Source organism: Coenobita brevimanus, chromosome 8, assembly GCF_032717465.1.
Source record: "Coenobita brevimanus isolate Jiangsu-jjx chromosome 8, ASM3271746v2, whole genome shotgun sequence".
Lineage (NCBI taxonomy): Eukaryota > Metazoa > Arthropoda > Malacostraca > Decapoda > Coenobitidae > Coenobita > Coenobita brevimanus.
The window spans coordinates 32,981,958-33,009,650 of NC_136961.1; the positions used below are offsets into that span (position 1 = coordinate 32,981,958).

At 40.3% G+C, this 27,693-nt stretch overlaps 1 protein-coding gene across 1 annotated transcript in view; it reads right to left on the bottom strand.

Annotated features, from left to right (window-relative positions):
* Positions 1-27,693, bottom strand: part of LOC145407395 (uncharacterized) — a 110,326-nt gene that overhangs the window by 60,272 nt on the left and 22,361 nt on the right. The window contains exons 6-9 of the mRNA XM_080278332.1: positions 10,198-10,356; positions 7,891-7,981; positions 3,714-4,014; positions 3,068-3,285 (exon numbers count right to left, since the gene is read on the bottom strand). Of these exons, the coding sequence (XP_080134458.1) occupies positions 3,068-3,285; positions 3,714-4,014; positions 7,891-7,981; positions 10,198-10,356 (769 nt within the window). The remainder of the gene's footprint in view (positions 1-3,067; positions 3,286-3,713; positions 4,015-7,890; positions 7,982-10,197; positions 10,357-27,693) is intronic.

Below are 27,693 nucleotides of genomic sequence, written 5' to 3' on the forward strand. Positions count from 1 at the left end.
AAGACATACTTCATCTATCAGACTGGTCCGCCAAAGGGGCCAATCTAAATGTAACAGACATGTTTGGGCTGACATGATTAATACCTGGCAGCCAGGAGACGAGAGGACAAGAAATGATCTCCTCAACCACGTAAACGCCCAGCAGGAACTTTGCCGGCGCAAACACGACTTCATCCGTGGCCTTGTAAGCTCCATGCCTGATAGGTTGCAAGCAGTGATTGAGAAGAGGGAGGCTGGACCCGATATTGATGTGAAAAGTTAGGCAACAGTTATCATTAAGGATATATATGCATATTAGAGACAGACAGACAACAGACAGACAGAGAGACAGAGACAGAGATAAACAAATAGATAGATAGATACTGTAGATAGATAGATATAATAGATACAACAGATAGATATAACAGATACAATAGACAGATATATTATAGATAGATAGATAGATATTATAATAAAGATATAGATATGATATAGATAATTAGATATGGTATAGAGACAGATATAATACAGATAATATATATATAATATATATATATATATATTTGACTAAAAAATAGAAATAAAAATAAAATTGTCTATTTTTTGTCTGAAAACTTCCGTATAATTATGCTTATATATTATCCTCCTCCTATTAGATGCAAGATTACTCACACGTAATAAATATAATGTGTTCCTTGGCCCTCCCACACAAACAGGACGGATGAAGTAAACTATTGCAATGTCTTTTCCTGCACAATTATGCGATTTGTTAATGCGTCGGTGGTGGTGGACGGTGGTTGCGGCGGCGGCGGTGATGGTGGATTGTGGGTGTTGGTGGGTGGCGGCGGTGGTGGTGGGCGGTGGCGGCGACGGCGTTGATGGTGGTGGGTGGTTGTGGTGGGTGGCAAGTGGCGGAGACTGTGGTGGTGGTGGCTATTGTTGTTATTGTTGTTGTTGTTATTGTTGTTGTTCTTATGAGTTTGTGTTTGTCTGTGTGTTTGTGTGTGCGCGTTTTTGTGTGTGTGTTTGTTTGTGCGTGTATGTGTGTTTGTGTGTGCATGTGTGTGTGTGTGCGTGTGTGCGTGTGTGTGTGTGTGTGTGTGTGTGCGTGTGTGTGTGTGCGTGTGTGTGTGTGTGTGTGTGTGTGTGTGTTTCATTGGGAGAATAGTCAGCTCACAAATCACTTATTGATTCATATCAGACTTCTTCATTTCCCTCTATTTGTGTATTGTAACTTATTGTATACATATTTTCATCACAACCGCATAATGTCCACGTATTTCCTTCATTAATATGTAATAATACTTGCCAATATCTGTATAAATATCCGTTTCATCTTCTATTTCGCATTCGTCGTGTGACTGATACTGTTCCGGTATTTGCTGCTCTGTCTGGGGTGGCGAGCGGTTCGGGGTATAAACATGTCGTCCAGAAAGAGCGGACCGAGGCTTGTGCCTTCCACTTTGGGTGTAGTACGAACTTCTGAACGGAGCTGTACATCTTTGGAAGCTGTTCAAGTGGCAAGCACGAGAAAGTCAAAAGGAGAGGTGGGGGGGGGGAGAGAAATGAAGGGATAACATCTGAATCTTCCAACTTGGAAAGCTAAAAGGATGCTCTGTGAAAGACTTATTCTTGTCAGTCGGACAAATATTTACAGATCCATCAGTTCTGGAAAGAGGAGGGAAAGACGACGCAGTAAATTTAGTCTAGAGGCTCTTGGGAATATGCCAGAGGGAGTGGAAGATTCTAAATCACAGATTTGTAGGAGTGATCTGAAAAAGTTCTGACCAGAAACATAGACCACACGAGGAAGCAGTAATCCATCCATGGAAGAGAAGAGACGAACTTAAGGCTATCCAATTAACGGCACTTAAAAGCTACATCTTTGGAGGATTCACAGGCCATCCTGGAGCAATAATACAGATTATTAATATAAGAATCCGACTGGAGGAGCCCCAAGGAGAATAAGACTGACTATAGTCAGAACGACTAGTTGTACGAGAAAGGAGTAATATGTTCAGATTCTCTCTACGACGGTCAGTGATACAGGTAGGGTGTTGTTCAAGCTGCAGCAAGTCATTAAGAAAAGATGTTGGCTTCTTCATTAGGTGGCCCACCGAATGAAGAAAAGAGTCAAAGATGGTAGTGAATATTGGGATAATCTGAAATTTTAATTTCAGAAAAACAAATGTGGACAGAATGCGTTCTACTTCGTAAAGCAGTCAAAATTTTTTTGTATAGTTAGTAACATCCACACATAAGATAACAAAAGAAATATATTTAGTGAGCGAGTTACAAGGGCTAGAGCTATATTCTGGATTATTCAGAGGATTCAAGTTCAGAAACACGAGCGCATGTTAGGTTGTTGCAAGTACACACAACAGCCACCTTGTCTTTGAAATGAGCATATAAGTTAGGGAGGATTCACTGGTGTGCTGTCAGAAGCCTATGATGATCATTTTGCCGGAAGGAAAAGAAGGTGAGGTTTAAAGGAAGAGAAGTGATGTTCAACAATGATGAACTTGGAGAAAAGGTTGCAAATGTTGCACAAAAAAAGAGTTAGATTGCCAGAGAAGGTATTTTTTCATGTTTGATCAAATTTCTTTAGTCTAGGCGAATATATAAAATTAAACAAATATCTGACTAATATTTGTATTGATGTATCTTCCTTAAACTGTTTATAACACCCTACATGGCCACTGCACATCACACGATTTAATATAAAGTGGTGGCACAACAATATTTAGCCCTGGAGTCCCTGGCGAAGCGTGGGTGGGTGGGAATAAATACTAAACATCAGGTAATTTCCAGGTGACAACCAAATAATACATGTAATCAAGTGGTCATGTAGGTTGCTGTAAACAGTTAAAGGAAGATACATAAATCATTACAAATATTAGTCAGATATTTGTTTAATTTTATATATTCGCCTAGACTAAAGAAATTTGAGTAAACATGAAAAAATACATGTAATGAAGTGGGCAGTCTTGGTTATTGCTGGGTATATGTGCTGATTTTTTGTAACATCAATGTTAACTCCTAGAAATAAAGATATTTCCCGGAATAAGGCTGTAATAATGACACTTACACGTAAATACTGAGTATTCACGTTATACTCCATAAGAATTATTCCAACGCCAGAGTCAAGTACATCTCTGAGGTCTTCATAAGGATTGATGATGTGTCTGACTGCCAGGAGGGACATAAGGTTGCCAGTGTAGCTCTGAGTCAGCACCAATATCATCAGCATCCACACCCCCAGCACCACTCGTTCCCACCACCACCAGCCTGTAGTTGTTCCGATGTCTGTTTGGACACAAAACATTTTCATGTGCATGCAGAGATTAGATCAGTTGTGTATCATATCATACTACTGTGCAAAATACCTATACAGATCCGCCTGAACTTATCAGTGATAATCTAGAACAGTAAATATTAAAAATATCACTATCACTCGATAAGGTGAGTAATCCAGACGTGCCAAAGTATTATTTTTCTTATCTGTACTATGAGAGAAATACCTTCCTCAGTTTAATGTAGAAAAGGAAAAGGCCAAGAGTTAGGTATACGTATTACTTCAGTTTAGTCTTTGTTTATGTTTTGTTAGTATTAAATAATCTCCTGACAAAACTAGGATAATACTGAAGTCCCTGACTGCACATTTAACTTGGATCTAATGCCCATCAAACTCTTAATTCATAAATGTTTCTTTTCAGAGTTTTCATGATAGTTACCTTCCTGGAACAGAACCCGAACACAGTTAAAAATATTCGTGTCCCGCCTTGCTGTGTGTTGTGTGTTAGTGGGAAGGCAGGATGGTAAGAAGAGCATGACAGTGATCACTGCTAAAAGCGCCATCGTCAAGGCAGCCCACACCAGTGGTGACAGAGGCAGCAGAAAGCCCCACGGGTCAACCTCAGGACGAGCACGGGCAGCAAAAATCTTGTATGTAACTTGAGACACATATCGTGAGAAATCCATCCAAGTATATCTTGTCCAGTCATGTGAAAATGGACCCAGGGCCAAGTCTACTTCCTGAAATCGGAAATATGCTTTCCTGAGACTATAATCCGGGTTTTCTACTGTTAAGTGTGTGCAAGAACCCATATATTACACTGTCTTTCAGTCTGGGAATACATTAACTGCTAAGCCTGTGAAAGTACTTTTTATTGCATACATTGTTATAAAATGACCCAGGGGAATTTTTGCATTACCCTTTCTTTCGTGGCTTTTCATCATCATCATCCTTACCTCATTCTCCCATCTGTGGATTAGTTGAGACAGGGTCCAAAAACCAGGGAGGAGGGCGCATGATGAGGAAAAACTATCAAAACCAGGTCTAGCGAAATGAGCCAGACACTCATTCACTCATCATTCAAGCCCCCAGAATCTTGTCTCTGTTGCACAGCTTTAACAATTGCATTTTTGTGTGTGTGCGAGGACATCCAACATCCACATAGTGTATGTAGTGCCAGATTCAGGTGACTATTTAGTGAGGTACAAGTATCCCAGGAAGCCATCGACTGTAACAGATGGTAACTGCATAATCACTGGGACTCCTGGTGGTCTAGAGCAGCATTTCCCAACCAGAGGGAAATTTCCCCCTGGGAGGAAATTTCAGGATTCCAGGGGGGTAATTTATTGAGGGAAATACAAATTACTAGCTATTAGCCGACAGAAAAAAAAATCTCAGAATGTGGCGATTGACTTTAAATGTTATTTCCCTGGTATCAACACTGAACACATTTCAACGAGGTTGGTGAGGAACCCATTCATGTGCCAGGTGGATGATGTCCATGAGGGAATGAGATGAGTTCTTGAAGCTCACACATGATTCTTCTGCCAAGGATGAATTTCGTGCACAAGACCTCGAGGATTTCTGGGTTCATGTGTGCGGAGCATACCCACAGATGAGCACCAACACATTGAAAATTCTCATTCTGTTTCCCACAACTTATCTGTGTGAGTCTGGTTTCTCTACTTTACTCACAATCAGACCCAAAGTACGAAACAGTCTTGACGTGGAATGTGATATGCGTTGCGCGCTGTCTACTACCTCCCCTGACAATGAGGCACTGATCAGCAAGAAGCAATTCAGCCATCCTACTAGATGACAAAGTCACAACTAACGAAAAGAACTTTTAATTTAATAATTGTTTATTACATTATTTGTACTATTAAGCAAATAAATTTTGTGTTTTGACTTTTTTTTCCTTGTCTATATGAAGGGGGAAATTCGAACAGGTGAGCTGGTTGAAGGGGGAAAAGACAGAAAAAAGGTCGGGAACCAGTGGTCCAGAGGGTTCACAAGGGTTTAAATCCAAGGGCTGGTTGGGGGTTATTGTTCACATGACGCCGTCAGTCAAACTAAATAACCTAGCTCAGCCTGGTTTAGTCCTTACAGGGTAATAATGGACTGGCTGATTGACAGATAGTTGGAGTCATTCCATCAATTATCAAGTTAATATTGGGAGTGACTTAAATGTTGAAGTGATGTTTTTATAAACGTAGAAAAAAGATTACGCTGAGGGGTAGAATGCATTTGATCATTGTTTACAACAGCATCATTACTTAAGAATCAGTGTGACTGAAATCTGAGCACCCCAACACTCAAGGCTTATTTTGTGGTAAGAAATGAAAATAAAAACAGGGTTATGCATTTGGGGAGGGACATGATGAAATCAGTCCCCAGCTCCCTGTGAGCAACAAGTCTGAGCCAAGCTCTTGTGTGGAAAGGACATGTGATTCACTAGATATATAAGTAACGAGGAATAAGCTGCTGCGTTGCATAAGCTGTAGAATTATTGTCTCAGAATTAATGGTCTGTAACTGCCCAGTGCACTGAAGTGTCAAATTTATGTTATATATTGTAAAGTGTAAGTTAAAATATACAGCTTCCAAGCATACTCAACTGTTCCAACCTTTATATTAGCCTCTTTTGGGTCATGATGGAGGAATAAAGGTTTTAGTACAGATATAAATATCAGTGAAAATGACTATATATATATATATATATATATATATATATATATATATATATATATATATATATATATATATATATATATATATATATATATATATATTTTATTTATTTATATTTATACATAACATTGGCATAACTTGAAATGGTATAAAAAAAACTTTTCTGCATCATAAACTTTGCGCTGCTGTCCATCTGAAGAGTGAGCAATTGGAAGTACTGGTATGTCTCTCTTTTCTCGCCTCCATTCATCGTAGTCATAAGTGACCATCTTTCTTTCTGCTTTTACACTAATGGAAATCCATATAGCCAAACAGTTGTTTGCACACTATATGCCAAAATACACATGCACTGAAAAAACAGGCAAACAAATAGACATAGACAGAGTTTACAAAGAGTGAGCTTGTAAAAGTAAACTTTTTCATTTTTTTTTCTAAATCTAATGTGCTTTATTGTTCCTCGGCACAATATCAGTTTGAATTCATTCAGAACAAGCTACCACGAATTATATTACTTCAAAACGATTACAGTATCAATCATAAGACAGCAATTTCAACAAGGACCACTTGGAGAGCGCAACATCCACACCCACCAACTGGTCTAAGGGCCAATATTTTACTTTTCACTATAATCTTGACCTTTAACTGATTTCTGGGAAAATAAATTTTGCTACATTCGAGCCTAACCCTTAACCCTTCCACCCACTTTGGTTCAAGCCAGCTCAAAAGTGTCTGAGCTGACCTTGCTTGGTGACCCTGAACTTTGACCATTCCCTGTGACTTAAAACTTTGAATTATTCAAAAAAATCGAATTTCCTTATTCTTGTTTTACTCTGTATCTGTCCACACACTTTTGTATACATTAGATAAAAAAGTTCTAAGCTGACCTTCTCAGGTGACGATGAACTTTGACCTATTATTCTCAAGAACAAAAGATAAACCTGAAGGGTGATCCTCAACTCATCCTCTTATCCTGAGCCAAAAACACATCAAAGTTGTTTTAGTTATGTTATTCACAGAGAGACATAGGTTGCGCTTTATAGTTTGCCCTGTGATCTTGACCTGTCACTTATTGTTTTCACAAATGAATCCTTTTGTTCTTGCCTGACCCTTAACTGTTCAGTCCTTTTTTTTTTTCCTAAAACCCTGATATACGACACTGTTTAGTCTAAATTGGAAAAACTTTGTTTAACCTTGTTCCATGACCTCGACCTTTGACCTAATGTTCTAAAAAAAAAAAAAGGGGGGTTTATGTTTTATGTGGTTGGCAATCCTTTCAGCAACTGTGATTAATTTCGGTCAAAATTGTTTACACACACACACACACACACACACACACACACACACACACACACACACACACACACACACACACACACACACACACACACACACACACACGCACACACACGCAGGTCGATCTATGACCTGCCCCTGTGATCTTGACATATGATCGGCTTTTATAGAAAATGAATCACTTCATTCTTCCCTTACCTTCAACCCTTCCCCTACGCTTTGTGTTAAATTGGGTAAAAACTGTTTAAGTTGATTTTCCAAATAACCTTGACCTCTTGTTCCTAAAAGCAATAAGTTTAGTCAGTCGCTTACCCTCAGTTCATCCACCAATTTTGGCTGAAACTGATTATAAACTTTGTGTTCCTTTGCTAAAACACACACACACACACACACACACACACACACACACACACAGAAAACACATCAATCAATATATACGACCCGCGCTAGCGAAGCGTGCGAGAGCACGAATTTAAATACCGCATACCACACCACCATCGGCTAACCATACAACACGATCACCATACCAATACCTCACACCACTGCAACACCACAACATCACCACAGCATCATGTAAATGAAGTATGGTGGTGGAAAAAAGCATACCGTATGCGAAGAAGTGTTACAGCTTACCTCCCTCATCAGTAGGCCCAACATGCCGGTCCACGACCCATTGTTCAGCCTGGCGCCCCATGCTCTGTCGGCGGCTCTCACGTAAGAGTACCTGGTGCAAAACAACACACTCGGGGAAAATGGACACTTCAACTGCAGATGAGGCTGTACTGACTTTCGTTTACATAACGGTGTTTGAAAGTGAATGCAGATATTAACTAGAGGGGCACACAGTGAAGTACATCTCTCCAACAAGGGCAGCGTAATTTCCAAACCACTCTTTAAAATGAGAAAAGTTTTCTCATCATTGATTAGGGTTTGGCAAAAAGTGTTCTTCGGATCCAGAAACTGCAATACGACCCGGATCGGTCCCAAAAGTTACTCGATTGTTCCCTGGGACATGGGCTATCTATCCACCAAATTTTGTTAAAATCCCTCTTTTAGTTTTTCAGTAATCCAGCTAACAGACAAACGAACAAACATCGGTCTCAAAAGTTAATCCATTGTTCCCTGGGACATGGACTACCTACCCAACAAATTTGGTCCATATCTCTTTTAGTTTTTGAGTAATCCTGTTAATAGACAAACATACTAGAGGGGCACTCACTGGAGCGTATCTCTCCGACAGGGTCAACGTTATTTCCAAACCACTCTTCATAATGGGTTAGGTTTTCTCATCATTGATTAATGTTTCGCAAAAAGTGTTTTCCTGATGCAGAATTTGTAATACAATCCGGATAGGTCCCAAAAGATAAGCGATTGTTCCTAGGGATATGGGCTGTCTACCCACCCAATTTGATGGTTGAAAGTGAGTGCAGACAGGAGTAAAATTATTGTTATTCGGACACATCACTCTCATTAGGATGCTTTGGTGGGAGCAAAAAGAGTTAAATTGAACTGGCTGAAGAGTCTCGCCTCCTCAGTCCGATGATGTATGTTTCACCTTTATTCATGCGTCTTTCAGAAAATTATTTTTGGGGTAATAGAAACTTTTCGAACCCTACGTTTTATATATAGTGTTTTTAATGAACGGAAGAAGGAACCAGAGAACAGAAGTCTGCAACATTGTTACCTCCTTGAATAAAAAAAAAAAAAAAATCAATATTTGTTCAATTCGAGATGTCTGGACACATTGCGTTTAAACGACTAGAGGTCGTAGGCAGAAGGAAATGGAGACAGAGAAAGACAGTTCCAAAGTTGACCTGTTGCATACGTGAAGAGCTGGGGGTTTGGGTTAATTCTTCTATTAGAGAGCTGGACAAAATGGTGTTGAAAGTTTGCTGCCAGATGGATGCTACGCGCCTTCCGTAATGGTCGACACGCAGACAGTTCAGAAGAGCAATGATCATTGAAATGGAGATAGAAAAGTGATAAAGATACAAGAGTGTGGCTAAGAGAGAGGAAGGTTGAAAGGAAGCAGTAAGAAGGACGAAAATCCCTTCAGCAGTAGACATCATTCCAGTACTGAATAAAATCGTCTGGCGGTTGCACGATTTAAGTAAAATAATATATAATCACAGATAAACAAAAGAAGGATTTGTATCATATTAATGTACTGAGTATGACAATGTATGGAAGCAGCGATAAACTCATGTAGACAGCCAACTGACTAGGTCTTGAATAATACATATAAACAAGCATAGCACTCCGCCTAATATAAACCAATTCATTAAAGATATATCTTGCCTCCCACAGTCCCCACCTTCCTGACGTTATAGCTACTCGAGTTTATATTACTTGTCTTCCTACTGCACATGTATACCCGGCTACAAGTCCCTGAATAATAGTCGAAATAGTGAGAAATCCTTTTGTCAAGGACATCTCACCCAAGCGATGTGTGCGACAAAACAGAAAAACAGGGACAAACCCCCGCTAATACCATACACCAGTCCTGTATGAGAGAGCCCTAGCATGTATCCAATATGGACGGTGGGTGTTAGCTCCGAAGTGGTGACATGTAGAGGTGTGCGGTACGTAGGAGGACTACTGGGCCTTGAAAGCAGGCTGTGAAGCCTATGCCCAGAGTCGGTCACATAAAAAAAAAAAAATGAGATCAGAATACTGGCTTGGGAAACATCACCATGTAGATAAAATGTCAAGATCTGATTAAAAATAAACGAACGTGTAACGCAATATGTCTGGTCAATGGTGATTATTCTTCTAATTTGCGATTTTCCTTCATAATGTTAAATAGAATATAGTTAGGTTGACGCTGATCCTGCAGCTGACAATAATGCTGATGATGATGATAATTATGATGATGGCGCTGCTGCTGCTGATGAAAATCATGATTGCCATCGTGTTGGAAAGGAAAATAGTACATCTTACGTTAGATTCATTCGTCTTGCTATGAGCTGCATGATGTTATCCATGACTCCCTGGACGATGACCCGCTTGCCTCCAGGCTGCGTTGGGTCATCCACCTCCATCACATTTTGTGATGGGAATTTATCCGTCGTCGCCACCAGATGAGGACGATGTGGAAACCTTTTGTGAGAAACAAATCACTATTATAAGTTCTCTAGTATCAAGATGCACCATTACAAAATATTGTAATGTTCGACAATATTTAAAAAAATCATTGAGTACCAATATACTATATAAATATAAATATAAATAAATACACAGGATGATGGGGATATCCCTGTGCGTATGAGACAGGAGGTGTGACGGTGTGAAATGTTTGTGTACAAGGTATGACAGTGTGTAGTATGGCAGTGAATGTTGTGGCACTTGGAGATATCGCAGAGTATGGTGTGTCAGAACGAAACGCGCGTGCGTGCGTGCGTGTGTGTGTGTGTGTGTGTGTGTGTGTGTGTGTGTGTGTGTGTGTGTGTGTGTGTAGTATGTCAGTGCGGCTACTTGCAGTGGGAGATGTCAGTGTGAAATGTTTTCTGTGTGAGTGTGACGGTGTGTGGCTTGGCACTGTGTACTGTGACACTGAGAGGTGAGACGGTGTGTGGCATGGTACTGTGTACGGTGACAGTAAGATGTGAGACTGTGTGTGGTGCGCGAAAATGATAAGTGTCCGTGTGAATTGTGACAGTATCTTGAGTAACATTTTGAGGTGTGACAGTGTGAGATGTGACAGGTTGTGGTGCGGCAGTGTTAGATGTGGCAGTGTGAGATGTATAGAGTGTGGCTGAGAGGTCTTGTAGTGTGACGTGTGACAGTCTTTGGTGTGACCGTGTGTGAGTTAACACCATGAGGTGTGTTAGTGTAGCAATGTCCGTGTGAGGTGTGAGGAATGACACGGTGTGAAGTGTGGCATTGTGATGTATGGAAGTGTGAGGTGCAACAGCATTAAATGCACTAGTGTGAGGTGTGGTAACGAGAAGTTTGGTAGTGTGTCAATGTGTTGGGCGACTGTAATGTGTTGTAGTGTAAGTGCAGCACTGTTAAGATGGTAAAGTGTGGACTGTGACAGCATTAGGTTTGGCGGGATGGTCTGGCAATGTATCCCTCTGCCCAGTGACTTTTCTGTCACTCTGTGGAAAATTTTAGATTAGAAAAAAAATGCTGCTATGGAGAAATACTACGATCATGGCAATTGTCTACGGAAGAACCTTGTTTGTTGCAGTTAAATTCATCACACTACTACCCGTGACATCCTCAGACATGTTGGCTATGAAAAACTGCAGGGCGACCATAACATCGGTTATTCCCAGATTTCTCTCAAAGTCCAGTATTTGTGGCAAGTTATGCAAAAAGAGAAAGAGGAGCAGGTAGCCAAAAACATGTAGGGCACTGAAGCCCTATTGTGTTACCATCAGGAGAATGTTTGTGAAGTTATGAGGTACCAGTTGCGATCGTTTTGTGTTCTCACTGAATTATTGAGAAAATTATTTTATCTGATATAGCTGTTCCTAGAATTCAGTAATTAAGAGACTCGATGACATGACCCTTGGTTAGTAAAGATTTCAGAACGACTCTCCAATTAAACACTGTTTATATAGGGCTGACAACAGTGGCCAAAAATATTGCATGTCCATATATATGTCACTTGCTCACTCATTTATTCACCGAATCACTGTACATTCTTGAAAAATGGGGTCCAGGTCTTATGTGAATATTGTCAGGAAAACGAAATTTTGCGGAATGGTAGATTTTACTTATTTTACCTGAAACTGAGGCCAGGAGCATCAACGAACGTAATTTGGATACACGTTTCGTTTTTACTATGATTCTCAGGCTGAGAAGTGTCAAATTACATGGTGGTAAGGACTGCACAACCTCACTGTTACACCAAATTAATTCAATGCGCAAGTCCACTGCTGCACTCACCTACCATCTCATCTTTCGTCAGTACAAAAGACAGATGGTGACAGGAGAGGGTGACAGTGACAGGTCATGGATGTGACTGGAAATCACTAGCTCTAGCCCTGCATATAGGTGGCACTGGCTCAGTGGTCGCTGGCATGACGGCATAGGAGCACGCCATGTCCTCGGCAGCATCCCATGTGACTGAGCAGCCGGAAATGGATGTCCAACTGCTTATCCCTGACTGGGAAAGGTTTGGGAAAGGTAACCTAAACATTTGCTGCTCTACACCACCTCAAGGCACCTCACACTGGGGTTGTTCAATCAGCCAAAGGAGAGCTCTTGAAAGACAAGCAAGCATTCCTAGGAAAGATGGACACAACACTTCAACACTTTACTCAATCAAAGAAACCCAGTGAAGCACAATATCCTTGATAACATTCCAGATGCTCCTCAAGCACCAGATCTTGATGTCCCACCCACACCTGCAGAAACTGTTCAGGCCATATGATCTCTAAAAAATAACAAAAAGCCCTGGCCCTGATGGCATACCATCTGAACTTATAGAAGTGAGTGGCCAGTTACTTTCCCAACACCTCCATAATCTCATGCTGAATCTCTGAAACCAATAAAAAATTCCGTCTGAATGGCTTAATTCTGATTTTTAACCGTCCACAAAAAGAAAGGGGACCGCTCAGATTGTGACAACAGCAGAGACATCTCCATCTCTGTATAGGGTAGTAAAGTACTAGCCAAGATAATGTTATCCAGACTGACAAAACATCTAAGTCAACATTTCCTGAAATACAATGTAGACTTCGAAAGGAATGAAGTACCAATGATATGGTCTTTGTTGTCCAACGTATACAAGAGAATGCCATGAGTAAAACTGTGGCTTGTATAATGCATTCAGCTACCTTGGAAAAGCATTTACACTGTCAACAGGAAAGTTTTGTGGAATCCTCTGTCAAAATTAGGAGGTCCAAACAAATTTCATACCATCATAAAGAGCCTGTGAAAAATGTTGAGTAATTCTGATAAACAAATCGAGGCCCTCTTTCTGGGCACCAAAATGTGAGAAATGTTTAATGTAACCAAGTCGGTATCCCTGCCGGGACACCGCTATGCAAGAATTTTCTCGGTACACAACTCGTAGGTCGTTACTCTTCCCTAAAGTTGTCTAAGTAAATCAAACAAGTCTCAGAGTTAGGCGATACGTAAATTAAATTTAACTCACCTACAATACTATTCTTCTATCTTATCTCTTCGCTAATCCCCCCTTGAATTGGCCAATTCGTAAAGGTTACTTAGCTATATGAAGAGGAAGTGCTTGTTAACCGATGACGATGAGGCTGCCTGGTATAGTTGCTTGGGGAAGCAAGCGTCCTTATGGTGTGTATATACAACTGTGCTAACTCCACGAGAGGTAGGAGCAGAGTGTTAGCTCCACGAGAGCTAGGAGCAGAGTGCGTGAACGCGGCAAGCCCCAACAGTTCATCGAATTGTGGGTTGCCAACTCTTATTTAATTACAGTACTAAATACAGTTAAATTACATCATGATATGTACAGGGCAAATCTCACAAATTAATCTTAGTTTTACTTAAACTAAAGTTAGACCAAATATTCCCTTTAACTATGTAAATATCTTAATTCCACATCTGCCTTAACAGGGGAATCTTTCCCTGCTTGCCACGTCACCTATCGCGCAGACGCAGTTTAGGTCAGTGGAAAATACCACATAATTACATGTATTTACAATGCATAGTTGTCCACGGGGGTTAAATGCAGTAGCATTTAATTTATCAATAACAAGAATTATTAAAGAGAACGTCGTTTCTGGGTTATTAAAACCGCTTGAATAATTAACAACAGTCTCTATATATCCTCTGCCTTTAACCAGGGATAAACTATGATAAATTTAGAGAGCGCAACTGCTCTGGGGGAAAATATTTCCCACAGTTTTGGGGCCGGCGGAAAATGATACGTTGTATCATGTAATATGACCCTTAGCCAAGAGTTCCCTCCATAGTTCTCGAGAACCCTGTGCTGCGGCCCTACTAGGTCGCGCCTCTTGACCCGTTTGATCTTCACCATTCTCTGGATCCGGAGTGGCTGCTAACTCAAGGGGTACCAGTTTATCAATAGTTTTTATACTGGTATGTCCCCTGCATTTTATTTTTACGAGTCTCAGCACCCCTTCAGAATCTGGGTGTGTGGAGATCACTTTAGCTAATGGCCACTGGGATCTTGGCTGTTCAGTCTTCACTAAGACCACATCTCCTATGTTAATAACTGATTTGTTGCTGGCAGCTTGAGCTCCATAAAACCTCTCACGTAGGCTCAAAAGATACTCTTCGCTCCAATGTCTATTCCATGTATCCAGCACCCTTTTCATATGTTGATATCCCTCCCGAAGATGTTGTCCTAAATCATTATTTTCTATGTTAGGATCATCAACTTCTTCCTGGATATCCACACAAGGCATCGGATGGAGCTTCCTGCCATATAACATGTGAGCCGGTGTTAAGGCCTCTAGCGAGTCGCTAGTGTCATCTTGATAAGTCAGAGGTCTATTATTAACCCTGGCTTCAATTTCAGTTATTACTGTTCTTAAATCTTCTCTCGTGATCTTAGTTCTATGTAATGTTTTCCTCAGGCAGTTCTTGACAATACCAATCATTCTTTCGGTAAATCCATTTTGCCATGGAGCTCTTGGAGCTGTGAACTGCCAAATACAATTTCGGATTCCCAGCGCCTACTTAACCTTTGGGTCGTTCATTATGTTCAACAGTAAGGGTGCTGCTTCAACGAAATTAGTTCCGTTGTCGCTTATTAACTTGCCAGGACAAGACCTTCTAGCGGCAAATCTGCGAAAGACATTGAGGAATGTCTCTGAGCTTAGGTCTTCCGCTAATTCTAGATGGACTGCCCTTGTGTAGGCACAAGTAAATAAACAAATGTAAACTTTATGGGGAGTTTCCTCACCCGTAACAGTTATAGCCCCTGTGTAGTCCACTCCTGTTATATGGAAGGGCCGACTTATGTTCACCCTATCCTTCGGTAGGGCTGGTGGTCCTGGGTAGATATAAGGTCGCTGCTCATACCTCCTACAAATGATGCAGTTTTTGAGATATTTTTTAATAACCTGTCTACCCTTAGGAATCCAGTACCTTTCCCGAATTTGGGCTAAGGTCTGCGGTACACCTCCATGAAGAGTGGAATCATGGGCTTCCTTTATAATAAGTTGTACAAAGCATCCACTCTTAGGTAATAAAATGGGATGTTTGGTTTGGATGGGCAAGTCAGCCTTTACCAATCGGCCTCGACATCTTATCAGACCTTTTCCGTCTAAGAACAAGCCTAAATTCTTCATCAGCTTATTCCTTTTTCCAGTGTCTTGGCTTATAAGTTTATATATTTCCCCGTAAGAATTTCTTTGTACTCTTTTCAGCCAGTATTCTAGGGGATCTAATTTCTGAAACCCCACCTTTTTATTCAAAAATTCAACAACCAATTTAGTAGTATTTAGAAGTTGTCTTATTGACGAGACTCAGCTGATGTCAGTTACTTCTGGCTCAGGTACTACAGGATCCAAGTTCACTACACTAACCTCGGCAATACTGTACTGTTTCTGTTCAGGCCAATCCTTAGTGAGTAACCATTTAGGACCTTTAAACCACAAGTTATCTTTGATCAGTCTCCTTACGGTCGAACCTCTCTAGAGCAGATCAGCTGGATTTTGTTTGGAGGACACATGCATGAAATTAAATTTGGAAGACAGCTCTGTAATAGTCTTCACTCTATTACGGACGAAAGGAATTTTACTGTCTTCCTTCCCTATCCAGTAAAGACAAATCTCACTGTCAGTCCATATGTAAATGTCCTCAAACTGAGTATCAAGAGTTGTGGTTATATACCTGGCCAATTTAGTTCCTACTTCTATGGAAGCCAATTCCATTTGAGGTAGGGTTCTTTCTTTAATTGGCGCAACTCTGGCTTTGGACATTATAATCTTACTATCCTCTCCTGTTGCGCAATAAGCTACTGTTCCATAGCCCCTTTGAGAAGCATCACAAAATATGTGTAAGTGCGACTTCTCATTACTGTTTATTTTCCTGGGAATACATATTCTTGATGTAGTTTCAAACTCCTTTCTAATCTGTTCCCATTGTTCCACATATGTCTCACCCAATTCAGTGTCCCAGTCTAACTTTTCTCGCCAAGCCTCCTGTACTAAACATTTGCCCCTAATAACTATAGGACTGACAAATCCTAATGGGTCAAATAGCTTGGAAACCTGACTTAACAAGGACCTCTTGGTGAGAGTGACATCATAGAACTTAATTGGTTTCAAACTTATTACATCAGCTGTTGTATCCCAGTTAAGACCTAACACATTTTGAATTTTGGGAATGTCAGAATCTGGATAGTCCTCTTGTATTTTATTCCTCAAAAGCGGTGAATTTGTATGCCAGCTCTGTAACGGCAAATTTGCTTTCCCACATTCGGAATTGGCTTCTTCATAAGCCCTTAATGTTTCCGAGTCTGTATCAACAACATCTTGCAAATTATCCATTTAAAAAGCCTGCCCTATTTCGGGCATTTGGCATTTCCAAAATGATGCTTTAAAGTGTTGCAAAAGAGGAAAGGACTAGCACAAGAGCCAAAGAGCACCGATCGGAAACAGTAAGTTTTCAATGGACTATCCTCATTTTGAGGATCATGAGGCCAGAGGAATTTTGTAAATTTCCTATCCTCATCTCTCAGTCCTATTCTGAGAAAAGCCTTACTAATGTCTGCTGTGTAAGCGTAAGGTTTCTCTCTAAATCTTAGTAACACATTCCCTAACTTCTCTGTTAGTGTAGGTCCAGAGTATAGGCAATCGTTCAAACTAGCTGATCCCTTGGACGCTTTACTACTACAGTTGAATACTATCCTTATGGGAGTAGTTACTGAATCCTTGCTTACAGCATGATGTGGTAAGCAGTGTCCTTCTTTGTGGTTAACAGGGTATTCTACCTCTTCTGTAAATTTATTCTTCAATTGATCCTTTATAATATTATCATATAGGGTCAGATGTTCTGGTTTATCTCTCAACTTTCTTAGAAGAGAATTTAACTGAGCTTTAGCTGCTTGGTAATTTGTTGGTAACTGAATGGTTTAGTTTCCATGGTAATCCTACCCAATACTGTCCATCCTTAAATTCCACAGACTGATTATACAGATCCAAGGTTATCTTATCTTCAGGGGTTGGTTCCTCAGAGTGTATACCTATACTGTCTAAGTCCCACAGTTTGTGTACAGGTTCAATGTTTTCATCCAACAAGTCATTTATCTGAGTAGGTTCTAATTCGGCACCTATTCTAGCTACCATCAATGACTGTGTGGGGGTAACAAAGACTGAGTCCACTAGTTTGGCCTCTCCTTTAACTTGTTTTGGAAAAGGCAACTGACCCATAATAAGGTTACCTCCTGGACTCTTGAACAACTGTACCTTATTCCTTTTGAAAGTCCTATGGAGGAATCTTCCACAATAATCAGAACCAATTATCATTTTTATGGGACCCACAGTATCTGATTCAACATTCCGTTTAGCCAACTTTATCCCTGAGCTTTGCAAATGATCAGAGGTTTCCTTCAATCCCTTTATGTATATACTTGTCTCCATAGTATCAAGCACCGCTGCTGTTATAAGGCATTTATATCTGCCTAATTGTATTACAGGTCTAACTAAATCAAAAGACTGAGCTTTCCTAGTTGTCAAGAATCCTGTAATGGCTAGATTTACCTTGCCGGTAACTGGTAACTTTAATTTCTTCACAATGTCTGCAGAAATGAAGGTTTTCTGAGCACCCGTATCAAACAGGGTACATACCAATTGGTTTCTATTCTCAAACAATACTTTCACTTCTGCTATTGGTACTGCAGCTGGAATTACTAATAGAGCATTCCCTTTTGCAATTGTCATATTGACGCTTGCAGGTTTAGGAACCTCAATTTTCATCCTAGGGCATAAAGCACTATGATGATGATCTTTTTTGCATTTAAAGCAAAGATTTAATTTAGTCTTACAGTCCGCGGCAGTATGTTCGGAGTTCATACAGATTATACAACACCCCAGTTCCTGAAGCTTCCCTACTCTAGAAGCATAATCAGGGTAGTGATGACAAAATACACTGGAATGTTGCTCACCACAAAAGACACAAACTTTCCTGTCTTTTACCATGGAAGGTTTTATTTCCTTAATATCCTCAGCATGTCTATTCCTTATCTTTAATACCTTATCCTCGGCCTTTGTGGAGCTAAGGAAAGTACCTATCTCTTCTTTAGGCACATTCTTAGTCTTCTCTGACTTAACTTTCCCTATCAGTTGGTTAATGGGTTTTTTCTTTACTTCAGTCTTCTGTTTGACCTCAGTAGTGTTTAATGTTCCTTGCAAATGTTTACAGAGTTGCATCAAGCCTTCCTCAATCTCTTCACAGGAGAAATTATCCTTCTGGTACCTACCATACAAAGCATCCTTGGTTTTCGGTGGTAGCTTTAAGGACACAATTCTTGAAAGCACCCAATCTGATGTCTTAATATCTTAGTAAGTACCTAAGGCCTTTAAATTACAACTTAGTGCAATTCTAAATTTTTGCAAGGAATCAAAATAGTGCCTAGGCGTGGGTAATTCTATTAGAGCCTTTACTAAATGATTTATAATTTGTTCCCTGTCTTCGTAATTTTGTCTAAGGATGGTCAAAGCCACTTCATAGTTATTTTCTTCTACTGGTAATTCTTTTATCAGTTGATATGGTGTTTCCTTGACCTGTCCTAACAAATACGTAAGTTTGGTGTCTTTAGAGAGATCTGTTCTATCGTGTACCAAATATTTGAACTGATCCCAGAAAGATTTCCAGTTCTGCTCTCCATCAAATTCCGGAAGCGTTATTTGTGGTAACACAGCTCTACTCTGCTGTGCCACAACTTGTGTTTCCGCGGCAGTGTCAGCTAATTCTGACTCTAGTGTCTTTACTACAGTTAAGTATTCTTCCAATTTGTCTTCAAACTTCGTAGTTTCTGACTCTAAGAGTTCCTTATTCTCAGCCTTTACTATAGCCGCTTCTAAAGTTAAGTAACTCTCTTCATACTTACTCCATCGATCTTTCAGAATATTTAGGAGACTATTTATTCTCTCCTTGGACAGAGGTATTTGGTCCAACGACTGGTTACAATCATTTATGGCTCTAGTTACCCATCCTGCCTTACTACTAGAAGATCTTTGCAATAAAGAAACAGACATGTTGACGGAGTTCTAATTTAATAATTTAAATATGAATTCCAACCACAATTTTACCTCAACTTAGTAATGATTTGATTATTTTAAATTTTGAAGAGGGTAGGGATTAAGTCTTCATTGTGCAAATTATCCCCTCTCCCAATTTCGTAATATTCATTACAGCTCAGCTACTTATTCATTTAATTTTGAGGAGTGTAGGGATTAGGTCTATAATTTCAACCTATCCCCCAGGGTTATTAAACCTCTAGGGTTTTATTTCATCCCCACACTCAATTGCCAAAACACCCATATTCCCCGAGCTCAGAATTAATTACCTCAATACTCCATAGGCCCACCCATAGCTTGTACAGCATAGAACTCTCCTTTCTTATGTTCTACATAATTTATAAATTTCTGCAGAACCGCTTCCCTACCATGATGGTTCCAATGTATACCATCAGCTTTCAACATTGCTTGGAAGGGCTTGGCATTAAAATGTATGAAATCCCTTCCCTTCCTGGCCCGTTGCAACTTTCGGTTTACAGCTCTGCTAATTAATTTATATGTTCCATAACAAACTGGAGAGCCATATGGCAGGTTCCTTGGCTCGAGGAGGGTTATGGCTACTGAGGATTTACAAGAGCCCTCTATGGCTCCTACCACTGCTAAAATATTCTCCACTACTTCATTGACCTCCACGTCCTCATGGATATCATTTCCTCCAAGGAAAACGACCGTACGGTCATGCTTCCAGTCTAGTACGGCATTCAGCCTTTCATCTTCAGAGAAAAAGCTTGCCTTTCCTCCCGGAGCTCTATAGACACGTACGTCCACGTCTTCCACTTCAATAGAACATGGTAGTAAACTGTGCCCCACAAAAGCAACTTTAAACACATTCAGCGCCTCGGCACACATCGGTTATCCTCACTCGGTCGGGGCACCAAAAATGTGAAAAATGTTGAGTAATTCTGGTAAACAAATCGGGGCCCTCTTTCTGGGCACCAAAATGTGAGAAATGTTTAATGTAACCAAGTCGGTATCCCTGCCGGGACACCGCTATGTAAGAATTTTCTCGGTACACAACTCGTAGGTCGTTACTCTTCCCTAAAGTTGTCTAAGTAAATCAAACAAGTCTCAGAGTTAGGCGATACGTAAATTAAATTTAACTGACCTACAATACTATTCTTCTAGCTTATCTCTTCGCTAATCCCCCCTTGAATTGGCCAATTCGTAAAGGTTACTTAGCTATATGAAGAGGGAGTGATCGTTAACCGATGACGATGAGGCTGCCTGTATAGTTGCTTGGGGAAGCAAGCGTCCTTATGGTGTGTATATACAACTGTGCTAACCTCACGAGAGGTAGGAGCAGAGTGTTAGCTCCACGAGAGCTAGGAGCAGAGTGCGTGAACGCGGCAAGCCCCAACAGTTCATCGAATTGTGGGTTGCCAACTCTTATTTAATTACAGTACTAAATACAGTTAAATTACATCATGATATGTACAGGGCAAATCTAACAAATTAATCTTAGTTTTACTTAAACTAAAGTTAGACCAAATATTCCCTTTAACTATGTAAATATCTTAATTCCACATCTGCCTTAACAGGGGAATCTTTCCCTGCTTGCCACGTCACCTATCGCGCAGACGCAGTTTAGGTCAGTGGAAAATACCACATAATTACATGTATTTACAATGCATAGTTGTCCACAGGGGTTAAATGCAGTAGCATTTAATTTATCAATAACAAGAATTATTAAAGAGAACGTCGTTTCTGGGTTATTAAAACCGCTTGAATAATTAACAACAGTCTCTATATATCTCTGCCTTTAACCAGGGATAACTATGATAAATTTAGAGAGCGCAACTGCTCTGGGGGAAAATATTTCCCACAGAGCCTGCATGGGACAACACGAATGCTCATGTGTCCAAGGGTGGGAGCAAATCCAAACACTTTAATGTGGGGGTGGGCGTAAAGCAGGGATGTGTCCTGGCTTCGGGCATTTTCAACATTTGTCTCACTGTAGTCATCCATATAGGTCACCAACAAATCAGCAATGATAATGGAATAAAAATGCATTCCGTCTTGACGGTAACTTTTTTATTCTCAGACGTCTTCAGGCACTATCAAAGACTGAAATAGCTCATTTCCTAGGGCTGCAATATGATGATGACTGTGTCCCTTGCACAAACCCCAGAAGCCCTGCAACAGTCTCTCACCATCATTTCCAACAGACATCATGCAATCGGGCTCCAAGTAAATGTCAGTAAAACAGAAATAATATATCAGAGAAACAACACCACAGAGCCTCTTGCATTTCAGATAAAAGGCGAAAATGGAAAACAGGTGGAGAATTTTACTTCCTTTGGAACTGTTCTTACAAGAATCAACGACGCCTTTCATGCATCACAGATCCAGAGTCTTTGAAAACACCAGCTTGAGAATCGAGACGAAGGGATAAGAGTATACAGCTGCACGCCTCTCCACCCTCTTATACAGTGCTGAATTCTGGACAGTAGGGTGGTCAACAATCCATGGGTAAAAAAAAAAGGTCTAAAATATACTGCTCTGCAAGGTTGCCCCTGCCCCATTTGGCAAACAGACATCGCAGGGAAAATTTTAGCTCATTTTAACATATTAGGGGGAGGCGGTGGCTCAATCGGTAGAGAGTTGGCCTGCAGTCCTGACGGACCCGGGTTCAAATCCCGCTGAGGCAGGGAACAGTTTAAGGATTTGAATTTCATAAAATCAGACTTTACTGATCTACCAGAAGGCCCGCCAACATGTTGTAAAAATACCCCCGCTAATACCAATACACCAGTCCTGTATGAGACAGCCCTAGCATGTATTCAATATGGACGGTGGGTGTTAGCGCCGAAGTGGTGACATGTAGAGGTGTGCGGTACGTAGGAGGACTACTGGGCCTTGAAAGCAGGCTGTGAAGCCTATGCCCAGAGTCGGTCACATAAAAAAAAAAAAAAAAATATTAGAGGATGCAAAAAAAGTAAGATTTTGTGTCACTTGTATGAAATTCCAACTGCGGTTATTTGGGTAGCCTACTGAAGTATTATTAGACTTTATTCTTTCATTACTAGATTTGTGTTATTGGTTTTAAAATAAACCTCTGCACATGCATAATTAAGTTGCCCACTATCCAGCTTTCCAACATTTAAACTGCTTCTATGGTCAATGCTTCACGCTTTCATACCTTAAAGGGTAGGACAGCCAAGAATAATCATCAGGATTGTTTCAGATCTGTAACATATGTACCATTGAGTACAGTTTTAGAGTTTTCACAAATTTAAAGCTTCAGTCACAAACTTTTGTCTTTCTGAGCAAGTTTTTTTTTTAATATTGTTGTTGTCCATTGCAGCTGAGCATGTGATTAAGATGCCAGAAACTCGAAGTTTCCTATCAGTGTACCTTTTTTTTTATGCAAGGAAGAAGGAACCAAAGGCCATGGCCCCACAAACCGTTCCTTCCAAGAAAAAACAAGAACAATACAACAGAGAGCCAGATTCAAGATCCGTTCATTTTGAGATGCCTGAACACAATGTGTTTGAAAGACTAGTAATTATAGGAAATAGAAAATACAGGCAGAGGGAGACAGTTTCAGAGTTGGCCTGTTGCATAAATGAAGGACTGGGAGTAACGATTAACTCCTGCATCAGAGAGTTGGACAGAAAAAGGATGAAAGTCTGTTGCTAGATGGGTGCTATGTGTCCGTCATAGTGGTAGAGAGTGCAAGCATATAGTACAGAGGACCAGTAACCATTAAAGTAGCAACAAAAAAGAAATAAAGATGCATTAATGACGCGGTGAGACAGAGGTTGAAATGAGCCGGTAAGAGGAGATGAAAAGCCTTTGACTACACCTTGTTGGGAAGAACTGTATGTGTAAAGCCTCCCCATGCATGAGAGTTGTACTCTAAACAGGGGCGAACAAAATCAATGTATAAAGTCAACAACTGTGCAGGGGTAAAGCAGGTACGGAGTCGGCTTAGCACACCTAATGTCTTGGAAGCAGATTTTACAGGAGATGTAATATGATCTTTCCAAGAAAAATCTCGAGTGAATGAAACCCCAACTATGGTTAAAGACGATGCAGGATTGAGCTGGGTGGAAAACCAGAAAGAGATATCACATACAACGGACTTCCCATAAAATTTTCATGACTTTACTATTTTATCATTACGTAGAAAACAACACTTTAAGAAAAGTGCCAAATTAGCTGTCAGGACTACCATAACATACTGACAAAGGGACAGAATACTAGTACAATGGAATGACTCACTGAGCAAAAGCTATTAAAAATTTATGATGAATATTGTCTGCCCAAAAAAGCTCGTCTAAGAAAATCTGAATATCGGAGGTTAAAGGAACAAATTAATGTTTCCTGATGAACTTCACAGTCTTTCTCACACATCGAGCAAAGATACTCTTCAAAGAATGAGATGCAGTGTGAAGACACATCTAGGTGCAGCGTGAGTTCTGTTGACAAAATCTTGCCACAAAATGAAAAATGAAGGCAAATTAGATCTGAGCAAGAAAAAAGAAAAGAAAAGAGAAGGAATTTACTTCGACAGAAAGGAAAGATACAGAAAATCTAAGTAATAGCAGTGACAGGAGTGAAGATTCAGAATCACATGATCTTTCTGTACCAGATGGACCAACAGAACCCAAGAAATCTGGAAAGTCATAATATATTTGCGACACCACATGTTACATCAGCATTAAGCAGGATTAATCTCTCTGGTCTAGGCAATGTTTGTCACCAGTGCTGGAGCAAGTGCTCTGGGTCATGATGTTACTGATCTGTCATTATCAGGAAGTGGTATACGTCGTGCTCGGATTAAAAATCGGGAATTAAGAGATTCAAAAGAGAGATCATCCACAGATTCGTTTATATCCCGTTTGCTGCACTGGGATTTTGCAGGTATCAAATCTAAACAAGTGGACAGAGTGGCCATATTGGCAGCAGGATTTGAAACAGAAAAACTACTTTATATACCAAAGGTAAACAGCAGTACTGGTGAGGAACACGCCAAAGCCTACATTGAGCTATTAGAAGATTGGCATCTTAAGTCAAAAGCCAAAGGCTTAGTATTTGATACTGCAGCTTCAAATACAGGTTTACGGTCAGGTCCTTGTACACTAATACAGGCATCTCTTGGAAAGGAACTTTACGAGACAAAGACTTGCTATTTGATATTAGCCTACAGCTTCAAATACAGGTTTACGGTCAAGTGCTTGTACATTAATACAGACTTCTCTTGGAATGGAACTTATTTGCTTAGCCTATCGTCACCACATATCTGAAGTAAGTTTATTAAATGTTGTAACTGGAAAACCCTTGGACCGTCATCTGGCCAAGAAATGAATCATCTAAACATTTTCAGAAACGATGGAACAAGATCAATCAAGAAACTTTTCAGCCAGGAAATGTGATGTTTTCCAATCAAGAATCTCTGTGTCGGGAAATGATAATATGCTATTCACATGCAATAAATGAAGAACATCCACGTGAAAACTCCATGGAAATTATGGAACTGTCTCATATTTGTAAGCAGTATACCTGATAATGAATACAGACGTCGTACTCCTGGAGCCAAACACCATGCCCACTGGATGATGAAAAAAATATATACTTTGAACATACTGCTCTTTAGTGATCACTTTAAGCTCAATGCTTGTGAATTAAGAGACTTACTGAAAGTTGGACTGTTTGTCTCTGTGATATAAGATACTAGTCATCCATTAGCAGCATACATTACAAGCAGGTAAATGAAACTCTTTAACCTGGTAACTGTAGACGGTGAAGTTAGAGTTTCTAGAAAAAAGACCGTGCTACCTGGCGAGTTGGTGACACTTATCTTGCCATACAGAAGAAAATCTGAGTATAAGTGGTGAATGACCGCACAGAAAGAGGCATTGGTCTCACTGAGTGTACAACAGTACCTCATCATCATCATCATCATCATCATCCGGACCTCCTTTCCCACCCAAGGGCAGGGACAAAAAATGAAGACCGGAAGCAGTTTTTATTACAAACAACCAAAATTCATAGGCAAAGGCACCCATTTTTCAATATATTTATTCATGCAACAATTAAGTACTTCATTCACCATTTCTCTCCAGTCATTCCTATCATGCACAGCCACTCTTCCTTGCTCAACAGACATCCCTTTTGCATCTAATGCTCTGTTCACACTGTCCATTCATCCTATTTGTGGTCTTCCTCTCAGCCATACACCTCTCATATCCGATCCAGTTACCTTTTTCTTCAATCGCTCTTCATCTATTGTCTCCATATGCCCAAACCATTGCAACAATCTCTGTTCAGCTTGATCAGCCATCTCCCGCATAACTCCAGTTCTCTTTCGCACTTCATCATTTCTCACTCAATCCATGCACCTCACTCCACTCATGCTCCTCAGACACCTCAGCTCCATAACATTTAAACTTTTACTCTCTGCTACACTCATGTTCCATGTTTCAGCCAAGTATAACGCAGTCGATACCACTACACTCCCATACTGTCTTCTCTTTACATCTATTCTAAGCGAACGTCATCTAAACACTTTTTTCATTCCTCCCAGCACGTATTCTACTTCATTCATTCTAAACTTCACTTCTCCATCTATTCTTCCATCTGCAGCAACATGTGACCCAAAATACTTAAAAAACTCAACCTCCTCAAGCAACTCACCATTCAAAACTATATCCATCCTCGTACCGTCTACCAATCTCGTACACTTCATCACTTTACTCTTATTATTATATACCCTCAATTTCCTCCTTTCGCACACCCTTCCATACTTTACCAACTGTCTTAATCTCTCCTCCGAATCACTTACCAGTATAGTGGATAAACTCAAGATCATTATACAATTTTGTTTTATACAGCGACTATAGTTGTTAATAATTTGTAAGTAATGAACTCACATTTATACATTTTTATTTTATGTAGTGTTAAAAGTTGTTAATAAAACACTAACACATTTGTAACAGTGCTTAAAGTATACGAATTTTGTTCTCTTTCTGCCGGGTATCCCCAAAGCCTTCATTTTCTACATCCTCAAAATATTGTTCAGATCTGATGAAGTTTTTACCAGAAATGTTTTGCTAGTAGGAACAAGGGCAGCCTTGTGGATCAGCAAAACTCTAAAGTTTATTTTTTGGCCACCATACAGCTTGAATCTTTTTAAACGTGATTCTTACATCGCATCCCAGGACGCACATGGGAGAATAAATTCCCTCAATCACAAATTATCCACTTGACAAACTCAACCAGCATAAAAACCATGCTGGCTAAAAAAAGAAAAAAAGAAAAAAAAAAAGCTTAGACGCCCTGGACACATGTTCTGGATGCCTGAGCACTGCCTTCCCCGCTTGGTTCTGTATGGCCAACTCCCTGCACCACGTTGCAACACAGGGGGTCAGAGGATGAGTTGTAAAGATCATATAAGGACAACACTGAAGAAAGCCAACATCATAACAGTAGATCTTGAAACTAATGCCTCTGACAGAAAACAATGGTGAGCCTCTGCAGCGACGGAATTGATCATCTCAAAGAAGCTCAGAACCTGGCCAGAGAAGAGTGTAGACAATGTAGGCACAACCAAAACAGAGCTCTCCCAATGAACCTGGACTTGGCATGACAACCGTGTTGCAAAGTTTGCAGATCCAGAATTGGTCTGCATCATCACACACGTTGGCACCGATGACTGAGAAACATGCAATATTAGTGAGTATAGCTGCCGCCGTCTTCTGTAGTAGGACAGCATTATGTACCCTCGATAAAGAAAGCATCGGCACCCTGGGGTTGGATATGATGTGAAATGTTTCAGTCGGTAGTGCTGGCATGCCTGTTTTATTCACAAAAATGGTTGAGTTGACATGTAGTACAATGTTACTGTGACGAATCCAGCTATATATCTGTAATATATAACACAAATGAAGGATACAAAGCGACATAACCGTGTCGTTTCCCGTACATCATAGTCAGTGTATCACAATGTGTAACACTGAAAGGGTGCCGATAATATATATATATATATTCTGGTGGAAACAAAATTGGAAAAATGGCTTTGCTGAACATTGGCAGTAGAACTGGATCCCAGATGAACCAGTTTCAGTTCTATGTCTAGTGCAAATTTCGGAAAGGATGCTTTGGCCTCTAATAACTGTCCTCATTGGCGTTACATACAGGACTGCATACATCGAAAAATACGGCGGGGCATTTCTGTGGAGTTTCACGCATCTGTAGAGAGAGAGAGAGAGAGAGAGAGAGAGAGAGAGAGAGA